General features: G+C 40.1%; 1 protein-coding gene across 1 annotated transcript in view; it reads right to left on the bottom strand.

The window, feature by feature from the left end:
• The window catches only part of SLC17A8 (solute carrier family 17 member 8), a 40,413-nt gene extending 27,508 nt beyond the window's left edge, over positions 1-12,905 (bottom strand). The window contains exons 1-5 of the mRNA XM_088465539.1: positions 12,611-12,905; positions 8,644-8,896; positions 6,662-6,780; positions 3,340-3,454; positions 3,055-3,142 (exon numbers count right to left, since the gene is read on the bottom strand). Of these exons, the coding sequence (XP_088321665.1) occupies positions 3,055-3,142; positions 3,340-3,454; positions 6,662-6,780; positions 8,644-8,896; positions 12,611-12,711 (676 nt within the window). The 5' untranslated portion in view covers positions 12,712-12,905. The remainder of the gene's footprint in view (positions 1-3,054; positions 3,143-3,339; positions 3,455-6,661; positions 6,781-8,643; positions 8,897-12,610) is intronic.
• Positions 12,906-14,028: the final 1,123 nt, after the last annotated feature.

The raw sequence follows: 14,028 nt of genomic DNA, 5'->3' as shown, positions 1-14,028 counted from the left end.
GACATTCCAGAGTAAGCGTAAATTGTATGGATGAGGATCAGCTGTCCAGTTAATCCAATATACAAGTACCGTTATGTTTAGGAGATTTTCCTCTGCCTTAGCAATGCATTAGTGAGAGAACACTGAAAGCCAGATGGATAGTAGGTAACTAGAGATCAGTCTATTTCGGGATCCAGTGTCCTTTGGATATATATTAGAAAGTATTATCTTTCATGTCTGAGAATCCTGGCATCTTTCCGACAGTGACTATCCGATATCAACAGAGATCAGTCTTTTTTGGGACCCAGCATCCATCTGATATAGTGACAAAATATTACCTATTATTAGTTTTCTTTAACTACCAGATAACCATTGTATATTATACTATGATGCCATGATCCGGCATTATACACTTAGGCCCTGATTCAGAGGTGCACGCTATTACAGCTGTGACTGCGTCTTTGTGCTAAAGCCGCAGCCATTGGTATTCATACAGAGACGCCCACCGTTTGCGGTGTTTATCTGCCAATGTGCATATAAAGACACACCATCAGTCGCACCATTGGAGTGCATTAGCTTTATCGAGGCACAATCTCCATCTGAACATGACCGCCACTGCCAGTGCAACTGAATCTTTATACTTGGTCGCTGACCGTGACATGCCCAAATTTGGCTAACCACATCCCGGTTCGTCCACTGAAATCTCCAGCTCTTGCTTCTAAATTAATTCTGTAGCTCCTGGTGGTAACCATCGGTACACATGCGCAGTCCAACTCGGACGCATCTGCAGACTGAAAACATCATCCGCTTGTGTGCGGACTCAACACTACAAACACCTCTGCTTCAGGCCCTTTAGTTGTCTCTATTTTATAGCAAGTAGTTTTCTCTATTTTATTTCAAGAAGTACTGCTTTAGTCACATCATATTTTTAATCCTGGCTGTACATATTGTATAGTATAATATTTTAGTTATGATATGCAGTTAACTATTGACAACCCTATTATTAAATACATATCAGTAGTTTTTGTTAAAAGTACTATTCCCATTGTTCCTGAACTACCCATCCCACCATTCCCTATCCCCTAGACCAGGGGTGGCAACCAGTCAGAGGCAAAGCGATAAAAAAATATCTGTGGTCAAGTTGAAAATCCAATCGAAAGCGGACACAAGGCCACGCCCCATTTTTGTGCACGCACCTTTGGTAAGACAATCACAGGAGCATGACCTTGTGTCACACAGGCCGTTTTTAGTCAGGCTGGCGGCGAGCCCAACACATTGAAAGCAGACAATTTACATACAGTTCCCAATATAATTTCACTGTTGAAGTGAAAGAAAAATCCAGAGCAATATAGAAAACATTGAAATAGCTACGTTCACATAAATTACACAGAAACAAGCCAGATCCACATAAAATACATTTAAAATACACATCTAAATAAAATACATATTGAAATCCAGAACCACATAAAATACATTGAGAAAGCCAGTGCCCATTATGCTGTGCCCCATATGTAGTGCCCCCCTGTAGTTATGCTCATTAAGCAATGTCCCCAGTAGTTGTGGCCCTTTTGCAATGCCCCCTGTAGGTGTGCACATTCTGCAATACCCTCAGTAGTTGTGCCCCTTCTGCAATGCTCCCTGTAGTCGTGTCCCCTAAGGTAGTGCCCCCAGTACTAGCTCCCCCTCCCCGTCCACACCTCTATGAAGAAACTTAGGTGTCTTCATGCTGAAACTGCTCCACGTAGTCAGGGCTCCCGAGTCCCAAGGTCGATGCTGCTGCCTCTGCCTGCTGGATCTAACTGGAGCCAGCAGGCACATGAGCGCCTCTCATTCCTGGGAGCGCTGGTCTCTGAAGCGATCAGGATGCCTGCTGTCAAAATGCCAACAGCAGCATCCCAATACTTAGTATCCTGACAGGGGTCGGGTAAGTATACTAACCCTCCCCCTTTCTCTCCCTAACGTTCCCCACCCAGAACCCTAACCCTCCCCGTTAGTGCCTAAACCTAACCCTTACCCCTTGGTGCCTAACCCTAACCCACCCCCAGTGGTGCATAACCCCCCCAAAGCCTAACCCTAACACCCCACGGCTGACAGCTAAGATGCCACGTATACCTTTGTTCGGGATGACGGCTATCGAGAATCCGGCGTCAGGATATAGACTAGCGTCAGGATTTCAACGCTTATCTTTAGTCCCGGGTCGGGCATCTGACGGCCGGGGTCCCGTTCGCCAGCATACTAACTACATCCCCTATTCAATGTATAGAAACATTGCTGGTTTATCTAAATATTTCAGCTATGTTACCTGCCCAGTGCATTTAGCTTCACCAGAATATGCATCTTCTTAATCCAGTTACCTGCAGTGTCTATTTATCTATTTTAGATCTATTACTTCTACAGCTCATTCACAACCATTGCCAGAGGATCCAGTTACTTCAGCCCAGAGCCGTAACTAGACTTTTTGGTGCTCTGTGCCAGAGAGAGCATTGACGCCTCTCACCCCCCTCTATTTTTTAAATAGGAACATAAGATAGTGCACCTGAAAAAGGGCCATGGCCTCATGGGGAAGGGCCAGGGAAGAGATAGGGGATAAAAGATGAGGAAGCTACAAGTGAGAATGATAATAAACAGGAAAAGTGACAGGCCCAAACAGTGCCCCCTGCCCTCTGGTGCCCTGTGCCATGGCACAGGTTGCACTACCCTAGTTACGGCCCTGTTTCAGCCTTGTTACCTGCACATCCTATTCCTGTCACTACCACTGCCAGAACTGCCTCAGTGCTGTCATTGATACAGCTTATTACAACTATTGTAAGTATATATACCCAGTTAATTCAGCCCCGCATCTGTGCTATTTCATTGCACCAGTGCGGCTTTCTGCTCAGACTGGTTTTTACTACTCGCTTCTACAGTCTGGCTTCAAGCCACTGAGGACTATTATCTGAAGCTGTTTATCGAGCAAATAAAGTATACCAACCTTTGGCTCCGCTTTCCAATTTTGTGCCCCAGGGTAGTGACAATGACTTTAATTTGAAATTAAACAATCAATAAATTATTGGAAAAAAAAAGAGGTTACGTTACCACAGAAGGACGTGGTTGCTAGTCTGCTTCTCTCCAGTGGCGGTGCCCATTTACTCCACATCCCATGGCATGCTGGGTATGTAACACCCTGGTAATGTTTTAAAAGACAAAAACAAAATGTTGATTTCACTTTAAGCATATTGTCTGACTTCCAGAAATTCCCCAGTAGTTCATATGAATATTAGAATTCTGTATTTACCCTATATGATTAGATTTTTTAGCAGTTCCTTTCATGTGGGTGCAAAAGAACCAAAAACTCCTAATAGCTATGTTGCCAATACCTACCTCAACAAGACCTTGCAGAATGCGAACAGACATAACACACCCGTAATGCACTTTTGCTGCAGATGGAATCAGCATATTTAGGACAGATGTTAAAAAAATAGCAGCACCGAATACCCTAGGAGAAATAAAACATACTGTGAGTAATGCTTAATATTACACCACAGTTGGATCCTCATAGTAAAATATATTTAATAAGTGGTGCAAGATCTTTATGTCTTGAGATTATCTAATCTTATTCAACATTTTTCTAACATCAAGTAGACACTATCCTCTCTGGAAGACCAAGACAATGGCATAGTACAAAGCACGGTCCCTCATGTTAGAGTGTATCGCTGCTGGGAAAAATCAGTCACAAGTATGATACAAAATACTATTATTCTTGTGAATGGCAATTATGTCGAAACTGAACAGGACAAAGTTTACTGGGTAAAGTTAGATAAATGTTTCTAAACAGAAGACACAATTTTTGTTATCTTATGGTGCATACAAACGGTCAGACTTCTGGTCGATCAGATAACGATATCGAACATCCAACACATGCACCAACCCCCCATCGACTAGAACGACCCACGATAAACAATCGCGGGTCCTTATAGTAAACAGGCCAACCTGGTCGATATCGAATAACTAATGTATATTAAATAACTTAAATTAGTTAAATTAGTCAAATAACTAATGTATATTAAGTTTAGCTTTCATAACAGATTCAAATTGCTTTACAAGATTGAGGGGCCTATTCATCAACACTAAAAATAACGTTTTTAAGGACATTTTCCTTAAATAACGTTATTTTGGTATTCATGAACAGACTTAACACAGGAGATATCACAGATATCTCCTTGCTAAGTTCCCCTGCGTTAATTTCCACACTCCCCATACATTAGTATGGGGATGTGAAAATTATGGTATTCATCAAATTCCGAAAATTATCAATTTTCGGAATTTGATGCAGTTACTATTCGCCACTGTGAGGTGGCGAATAGCAGAATCCACTTACCTGTATCAGCGTGTGCAGGTCCCCCGACGAGTCCCTCCGGCGCTCTGCTCCGTCCTCAGGCTCCGGAGGCTGGTCTGTCATGTGTGCTCCCCGGCAGAGCACAAGAAAGTTTAGAAAAAGAAAAAAAAAGATTTTTTTTTTTTTCTAATCTGTCATGTGGTCTGCTGGGAAACCACATGACAGACCAGCAGGACGGAGCCGGAGGCTGCTGCGCGGACAGGTAAGTCGGGGGGGGGAAGGTGAGCGGAGGGGGGAGGGGGGTGGGGGGGGTACGAAACTTAACGCATCTGTAGGCAGTGCTGCGCATGCACTGGTTTTACAGATGTAACAGCGCATGCGCAGCACTGTTTCCAGACGCGATAAGGTAGTGTAGGCAGGGAAAAGTATCTATTTCCCGAAAAGCTGTCATCGCAAAAATGACAGCTTTTCGGAATAGATACTTATGGAGAGGTGGAACGATGAATTCCACCTATAATTAGCTAGAACTCCATGAGAGTTCTAAAGCTAATTATCTCCATTGAATTTTTGCGTTTAATGAATAGGCCCCTAAGTCTGTATGTCTTCCACTGACATTTTACTTTTCTTAGAAGTTTTACAAATTCTCGACACCAAGTGACTGTTTCAATTCCCATGATAACCTAGCCTAAAAGCCAGTGGTAGAACTACCTCCATTGTAAGGGTGCACAGCTATGAGGCACAGAGTTTTAGGGGGGGGGGGGGGATCAGTAATGCTGGTCTGCCTGCTATCTAGCACCTTGTTCTTCTCTTATTAGCATGCATGGGGGCTTCACTCTTCCCAAACTCTTATGCTCAGGAGAACATAGTGGGGACCTCTGGAGGGTGAATCAGCAATGCTATGGGACCCAGCGATGGAATGTTGTGCCAATGCTGAAAGCAGAACCAGAGTGAGGTCTGCAGGGGTGTACTGCTGCCCACTGTGTGTGCTTAGTTATCGTCAGTGCTGTATTCTGAGTTAGATATGTACAATGTTATCAAACTTTTTAGGAAACACTAGAGAGAAACTAATTAAAATATGTTTTTATTTGTACACAATTGAACATGCTGTGTATTTCATTTACATAAATAAAAAAATGTCATTAGGCAATAATTTCCAATGAGTGTGTATAAAAAAAAAACCTTTACAGCCTGCAACATAACAAACAGCAGAAACAGCACAGTAATTGTTTTTTCCAAAAATTGCTGTATCCACTTACCTCAAAATATACTGCAATTATATCAGTTTTATTATATATATATATATATATATATATATATATATATGTGGTTAAAGTCCAGTGTCTATTTTTTATGCTTGTAAATTGGTGGCAGGAGTACTGTCAGAAGTGAACAGCAAAGGTCCCAGTACTAATTATCATCATTCCCCAGATGCAGCTGTCTGCCTTTCATTGTGGTGTAATGGAAGAACTGTGATTGGTTACAGGTGCGTCATATGCTAATCTGTGGCACTCACATGTTGCCTGCTATAACATTCAGACTAGTCTGCTCTATTTGTGCTCATTATTGACTCAACTCGTGTTTTACTATTCTACCTGTTATTCTTCTGACCTTAGTTTATAATGACTATGTCCACCATTGTCCTAACCCAGGTTTTTTTATTGACTCTCTTGCATTGAAACCTGCTAGTCCATTTGCTTATACAATGTGATGTTTGCAGCCTGTCCCTAACTGCTTTATTTATTGCTATCCATTGTGCTTCTGTCCCACAGTAGTGTATTCTGTTTCTGCTGCATGTGGAATTGTTGTGTTGCTATCTTTGTTGATTGAACCAACATTCTGTGATCTTATATTATACACATTAAGTCCTTGGGAAACAGTGGCGCTGAGCACATTGCACTCTGTGAAAAAAAGGAGATGCTATATTTAAATATCAGAGACTCCTTCTATAGCAGTGGTTCTCAAAGTGTGTTACCCTGAGGCGCAACAAGGCACTTTGAAGGTGCCATGGATTGGTGGTTCAGTACCAAAACATATTATTTATAGTAAATGTGATTGACTGCCACTAGCTCTGCACTGGATAAACAGAAGAGCAGTCCTGCCTACCACCACATAACTGAACCTATGGGTGACAGGTAGGTACAATTTACTTCATTTAGTATTTTTTGTTGAATGTCTCAATAAGAAACTGGTGTCCTAGGGATGCAGTAAAAAATGCTGATACTGTATGTAACTTCGATTCTAGAAAGCTTTGGAAACTCTGCTCTGTAGGTTTACACAATACTGGGTGCAGACATCAAAATTGTCTACTTTATAAAAGTACTATGAAATGTTAGGGTCTAATAATAAAGTTAAAGATGGTATAATTACCTATTGGCAGAAAGCTTGTTCGCAATAAACCCTCCGGGGATTTGGGTCACAATATATCCCCAGAAAAAAGATCCGTGGATCAAGCCAACTGTTTCTGGATCCCAGCTGAACTGGGCTTTCTGTAAAGACATACATTTCCCATTAAGTGAAGGCACTGTAAACATTAGGGGGGTGATGTATTACGCCTTGGAGAGAGATAAAATGGAAAGAGATTAAGTACCAACCATTCAGCCATTAAAGGGCCGTACACACTGGATGATTTTAATGAACGGTATACCGTTCGTATTATCTTGTGTGTATGCCCTCACGACGAACGATGTGCGCTCAAACGGGTCATTAACGATATCCCCAGTCGCCTGTACATGCAGCCAAATTTGTGGATATCGTTAGCGACGCCATGCTGCCGAATGCAGCATGGTGCAGAAATTAGAGCATGATTTCTTCATGGCTCTGGCATATATTATGCTTGTGTGTGTTTGTTTAACCTTTTTTCACATGAGGTGGAGCCGTTTTACATTAGAGATGGTGTTACAGTTTCAATAATGACGATTAATGATTTGCATGGCTGTTAGTTTATGCGAAGCATGTCTGGTTTATACCAGACACGTGCTATCATTGCCAACTTGTTCCTGTCATCTCATTAAGAAGTGATCTGATATAAAAGCAAACACTAAAATATTTATTGCCACAGGTTTTTTGGTAAAAAAAAAAAAAATAATAAAAAAAAAAAACATTTTGTGTCAAAGTCCATATTATTTGACCTTTAGTACCACCTGAATTATACTTGGTATACATTTTCTTTAATCAAGGTAGTTATGGAGCTAAAGGCAAACATCCCTAATTGTTTCATAACAATCCTAGTCTAGGTTGGTCCAATATCCCTTTCACATTCCCTCTTATGGCTAGTATGTGATCCTAGAGTGGAGTCTCACAAAAGTTGATAGGTGATGGTGTAGAGTGGGAGAGAACTTGTGATTTATACGTTTCCCAAATTGTTGCTGAGAATTTGAAAGTAGGAATAGATCTCACCAGATTACAGCTGGATCTCTAGAGAGAATCCCAAAGATTAGAGACAGAGGAAGGGCCTATATATTTGGCCTCTATATACCCCAGATAAAGTGTGGAGTGGAGTAAAGGAGGCTGTAATTTGGCTCCCATGAGCTGCCCAGTATTAAAGTTTAATATCAGGAAATCCTCCGCCCCCACGTCTAGTGGGTTTTTGAGTAATGATCGCCTAATGAAACTAGTGAGGCACCTTTGAATACTAGCAAATTCTGGGAAGGGGTCTTCGATATGCAGGTTCTGGAAAGCATATAGACTTTTATGGGTATTAATTTTAATTACAATGAGATTGTATAGTCACAACATAATCTGAGATCTCCAGTATAAAGATCTGACTTAATCATGACTAAAAGTTTAGTGAATTTCTTTGTATATAAAAGATAGTGATAAACCTCCAGGTATTTAATCACTATTTTACCATGTAAAATCAAATTTGGGATATAAAGAATCTTTTGGAGAGATTAATTTGTAGTTGGATTAATTTCCATGTTATCACTAATTTTGCTTCAAACAATCTGTGGAACGAACACGGGTGCAACATTTGTCACGTTTGGCTTGGTTCAGTTCCTGAGAACAATTCTTCAAATTTAGATGTGAGAAATACGTTTTCTAAGTATATTTATTAATATTTATAACAAGAATGTTTTTGGCAATTAACCAGCTCTCCCAATTATGTTTAGTAACAGTCCTATGGGGGAGATGTATCAAGCCTTGGAGAGAGATAAAGTGGAGTACTTGCTGAAGCAACAAATCAGCTTCTGCCATTTCAAAGACTGTGCTAGATAAATGACAGCTAGAAGCAGTTTCACTGCTTTGTGCAACTTCTAAAAGCTTTCTCTCTCTCCAAGGCTTGATACATCTCCCCCTAAATATTAGAACTTGCAGTACAATGGTCATTAAATCATGGAACTGTGACTCACCTGAATCTCAGGTTTCCCATTAACATAAACAGTGTTGTTGTTCACCATTTCTACAATGGCAACACCAAGATTACACCTAATTCCAAAGGAAATACAAAAACCTAGCCCACTCATAATGGCAATGATGTAACGTTTGGGGAGTCCACAGCAATAACAGTCAAATCTGGGGGGCATGTGAGTGGGGGCCTGTATTGGCTGTCCATCTTCATTTAGTTCTATGTTGTCCTCATCGACATTTGTTCCATCAATTTTCCTGATTAAAATAAAACATAGTTGTAATCATGTTATGTAATATTTTTCTATTATATATCTATCCACCCAGGTTGCTTTATTGTCACAGTGTTCCCTGTGTGTATAGTCATATTTGAGAGCCAAAGTTTTGCACACACAGATACTAAATGGTGAATAGTTCAGGCATATGAAGGTTATTATTATATCTCATTATTGCATACTATTACAGACTTTGGTCTTTCTTCACTTATAAGAAGCAGTTCACTTTCCAATTCATCTGCACCATTGCCAACTGTCCCGACATGTAAAGACAGTCACAATTTTTTAAGATAGTTGCCATAAACAATTTGCTAGACATATCCTTGAATTTTAATATTCTATATCTATATTTGGGCAGGGACGGACTGGCTCTCTAGATCAGCCCTGGCATTCCCCTCCGTGTGTGCGCCTTAGGTGCGCATTTGCATAAAAGGATGTGGTCTTGCCTCACTGGGGCGTAGTTAAATATCACAGGGATGTGTCGCGAGTAACAGGGGCCTAGCCTCTCGGCACGACCCAGTCTCTCCTGGCTGAGCTGAATGCCGGTAGGCGGGGCTGCACAGCTGCGCTTTCAGACCAGACCACCCCGGCCCATCAGATCATAGGCCCTTCTGGCATTTGCCAGAAGTGCCAGATGGCCAAGTCCAGCCCTGTATATGGGTGACACTTTCTTATAAAAAGCAAACATCCTGACAGTTCCTGTAACATTGACTGTAGGAGGAAGTGCACTGTAACATCACTTATCACCAGTGCTTCCTCCTTCATTTATTGCACAATGGCTGGCAGTTTAGGAAGACGTACATTCAAAATGTCAACAGGGAGTGGAAGCATTTTCTACTTTAACTCCTCTACTCATTGACAATCTCCACACTGCAAATGCAATGACTGCATGCAGTCTATTTTACAGGTCCCTCTTAACAACATTGTAGGCACAGGGTAAATAAATGCACTGGGGCCCCTACGATCGGACATCCACTCTCCCCTCCCCCCCATTAATAAAATCGGACTCCAGATTGAATACCTAATGACCCCCCATTAATAAAATCAGACCATAAAGCAGACACCCACTGCCCCCTCTCCGCAATTAATAAAATCAGACCCCAGATTAAATAATCCTTGCAACAAATTTAAAAAAACAAAAAACAAAACAGACCCCAAATATATTTTAAAAATCATAATTTACCCCTTCTGCGGTTCCACACCGTCTCCCCACAATTTTCCATATAGTGAATGGCTATCAGCACTCTGATTGGGGGATGGCTGGAGCTATCCACCAATCATCAAGCTGACAGCCATTCACTGTCTGCCTGCAGGCTGGGAGGTAGGTAGTGCATTACACAATCAGAGCGACTAGGGATCATCTTTCTCTGCCTCCCTCTTAGCCGACTGCCCAATGCACGGTGCGAGCAGCTGTGCATAGGGCTGGCAGCGGAGAGGCAGCCATGGAAAGACGCTCCCCGGCCGCACTGATTGTGGATTACACACAATCAGAGCGAATGGGTAGCCTTTTCTAACTACCTTCCAAGAAGCTTTGGAGTCACCAGCCCCTGGCTCAAAGGCCCCTAGCATTGTGGGACCCTGGGCAGCTGCCCAGTGTGCCCATACGTTGAGACAGTACTGTCATTTTATCTTCTGTCATGGTATGGAATCCATTACACAGACTTGTAAATGTTTAAAGTGACCACAGGTACAGAGGCATATTAAGAACTGGGGGCATCTGAATGGGCCTACCACCCTTTGTACCAGCTACCTATGCGTCTCCCAGTACACCATCTTTCTAGCTATAAATTCAGAAAGTTGGTGCATGCACAGAAAAGAGCAAAGGCTCTGGCACAGTGCGAGAGTTTTTGCTAGCTCCTGTGCGGCACCATCTTTCTGTATATATATCACTAAATAGATGGTGCCTAAAGAAAAGCGTAGGGAGCCAGCCAGCACACCCCACAGAAGACACAGTGGTCAGCCCTGGGTGCATGGTGTGCAGTGCAGGGCCCCTGTGCACTCCACACCTTGCACCCATGATAGATACACCACTGCATGGGTATCAGGGAAACTGGAAAAAAAAAAAAAAAGAGCATTTCCACTCTGAATGATAATTGTACATTTGTGTTCTAGAGCATGCATACCTTATACATTTCCTTATACATGGTCCAAAAGTGACGGGTGCTGAATGCCTTTAAACAGCTCCTGCCAGTAACTGTATTACTCTTTAAGCACGCTAAACTAGCACATATTGTAATTACATGCAATGTTAATAGACTCTGGAATCAGGATCACCAAAATGGATTGCTCCAATGTCTAAACAGAACTCTTACTGCTATGTACATTGCAACACATACATTGATGTCAGTGACTGAAATAATTCTGCCCTGGAAATTCATGTTAAGCATTGAGTGACACATTTGGTAGTATGAACTTCATGAAACCTATTGGATGTCTGCAGGCTGTTTGAATTTCATGGTGATGTATTAATCATTTATTAGCATTGGTATTAAATGTTGCCTATAGGTTTATTTGCAATTTAACTTATATTTAAGTAGTGCAAACACATACTACATATAAAACATTGGTTTCCAGTTTTATATATCTGAGGACTATATTTTGTGTGTGAATATTTTATATTCTTATCACACATTAAGAACCCAAATAAGACTTATCTAGTGCTGTAAATTACTTCACACTGTACTATGATCCATGCAGTTTTCAGTTCTGCAAGTTTTCCTTATGTAGAAGGTGCAACAAACATCTTATTTCTCATTTAGAGAAATTAAAATGAAGGTCGGTCTTTACTACTTTGTACCTTTCATTAACTAATATTAGATAAAAATTATTATAATTAGATATATTTATAATAATTTGTATTAAATAAGCTGTCTGGGGTTAAAATACCATTATTCTATATTCTATGTGTGCAAATACTGAGTGAGTAAAGACTTATGTTCCAACCTCTCAGAACTACAATACATTAAAATAATACTTGCTGAAACATTGCCTAACATGGTAATGTTATTTCAATATCACCTAAAGAACATATAATTTATTACAAGTTTTAATTTAAGTCCCAACTAAGTATCACTGCTTGGGGAATATTTTATAAATTAATATTAAGCTTTGGAAATAATGCATTTAACAAGCATAAAACAAACGTATCATATAAAAATATCAAGAATAGCTAAATATTATGCAGAAAAAAAATTATTCTAAATTGAAGATCCTGTCTACAGTAAAATGATAAAACTTGATATTACTTATTTCTACATTATTAGTTTACTTACTGCGCCTAAAATATAAATACTCTATCAATTTCTCTGCTTTATAATTTGTCACTTCTTAAAAGACAATTACATTTGTAGGTGTTATTATTGATTTCTTTTCTGTTTTTACCATTATAATTGTGCTTGCCATTCTTTTCAGTACATCAGTACAGTTTCAGATCATGACTATGTATATGATAGAATGTTTTATTTATAAATACAATTCTTTTACATATTTTATATTGTTTTTAAACAGTAGCTAATAAACCATATAATTCCTTATTTATATTGTATTTTAAAAGATAAATTACACATGTATATGTAAGCCATTGAATTTGTAAGATATTATTAGAGATCACTTAGAATCAGTTTTTGTTTAATTGCCAGAAAAGTAAAAAAATGTTTTGTCAAATTAATTGTAAAAAAATATTCTAAAAAGCTTTTACCTTTGCAGGTTCCCCAGTGAGTCCCCAATGCCATGCTTCACCTCCTCTTTTCCTGGATTGAGGATTTTCTCTTTGAACGTACTGAGTGCTTGGAAAGGCATTGTATGTCTTTATCTTTTCAGCTCTACAGCAGACCTCTCATCCTCACTGTAACGTCTCACCCACAGGTATATCTGCCACCTTGATTAAAAATAGCTAAGCTCTATAAACACATTTCAGCAAGAAATAATTTGTAAGCCAAATGGCCTTTTACCTCAGCTTTTAGTAGTATTAAATTAAACAATTATTTATGGAATCAAAATGAGATGTTGAAATAAAGTCTATGAGCAATGCAATTATCCAAGTGGTTGAAGCTCACATCAATGGTAGTCTATCTGGAGGGGAAGCAGACAGCTGTTCAGGATAGAGGCAAAGCCATTCAACCTAGTTTCACATGAGGACTGTTGGGCAATAGTTCCTGATGAAACAAAACTATGGAACAGACTTAGGAAAAACTCCTCATTTAAATATTAAACAAAAGCGCACATGATGCAGTATGGGAAAATAAAGGTAGAAAAGTTCCTTCTATTATTCTGCCCCGTCAGTGTCCCAGGATTCTGAGAAGTGATAATTATCCTCCTAGATTGTCATGTGTCCCTGACACGGGTAGCCATGCTACACTAGTAGATGCTATAGTAACGGAAACGATATGATCCTACCAGTTTAGTTATTAATAGCATCCCATACAAAATGGAGACAAAGGACACATTTATTAAACATTTAAGGGCTTCCTCCCGTCTCCATGACGCATGCAGGTGGTCATGGGCTGCAATTCACATATATTATTACTGAGCCTTTTCTTTTTTTTTCATGAGCAGCAAGTCTCATTACTGCAGCTGTGTCTCCGTGCTTCATCTGCCATGATCTAACGATTAAGAGCAAACACTGAATAAGCTACCGTTATTGTGCAAACTATCCAGATTCCGTTTACACAGGCACACTTGTATAACAATTATAAGAACAATAAATATTACTTATAACCACATAGCTACAATACAATCTAGATAATGCTGAAATTTTTCTGACTATCTACAAAAATTTATATTTCACAATGAAAAGTTATAAAATAAACTTAGGAAACAAACTATGCCGTTACAGAACATCTGTCACTTGTGCATGGTGGAGGCAGACGTTTTGTAGGCCGGGCCCAGAATTATGAGAATACAGTTTATCAATGCACTAAGACCTTCAGTCTTAGGACTATTGATCAGAAAGTGCTCCAGTGATATTCTTGAACATCTTTAGGTCAGAGCAGGTCTCAATGCCTCCGTACAGTCAAGGCAGCCCCAGCCCCACTCACCCACCCACCATCACCTCCCGTACCACTATTTGTCACCCGCAGTCCCCACCAGTTGCAAAATAATAAAATAAGTCTAAAT

The sequence above is a fragment of the Taudactylus pleione genome, unplaced genomic scaffold, assembly GCF_031769625.1.
Source record: "Taudactylus pleione unplaced genomic scaffold, aTauple2 ptg001990l, whole genome shotgun sequence".
Classification (NCBI taxonomy): Eukaryota; Metazoa; Chordata; class Amphibia; order Anura; family Myobatrachidae; genus Taudactylus; species Taudactylus pleione.
Note: the sequence above shows the minus strand (reverse complement) of the source record. Positions and strands in the feature narration are given on the sequence as shown.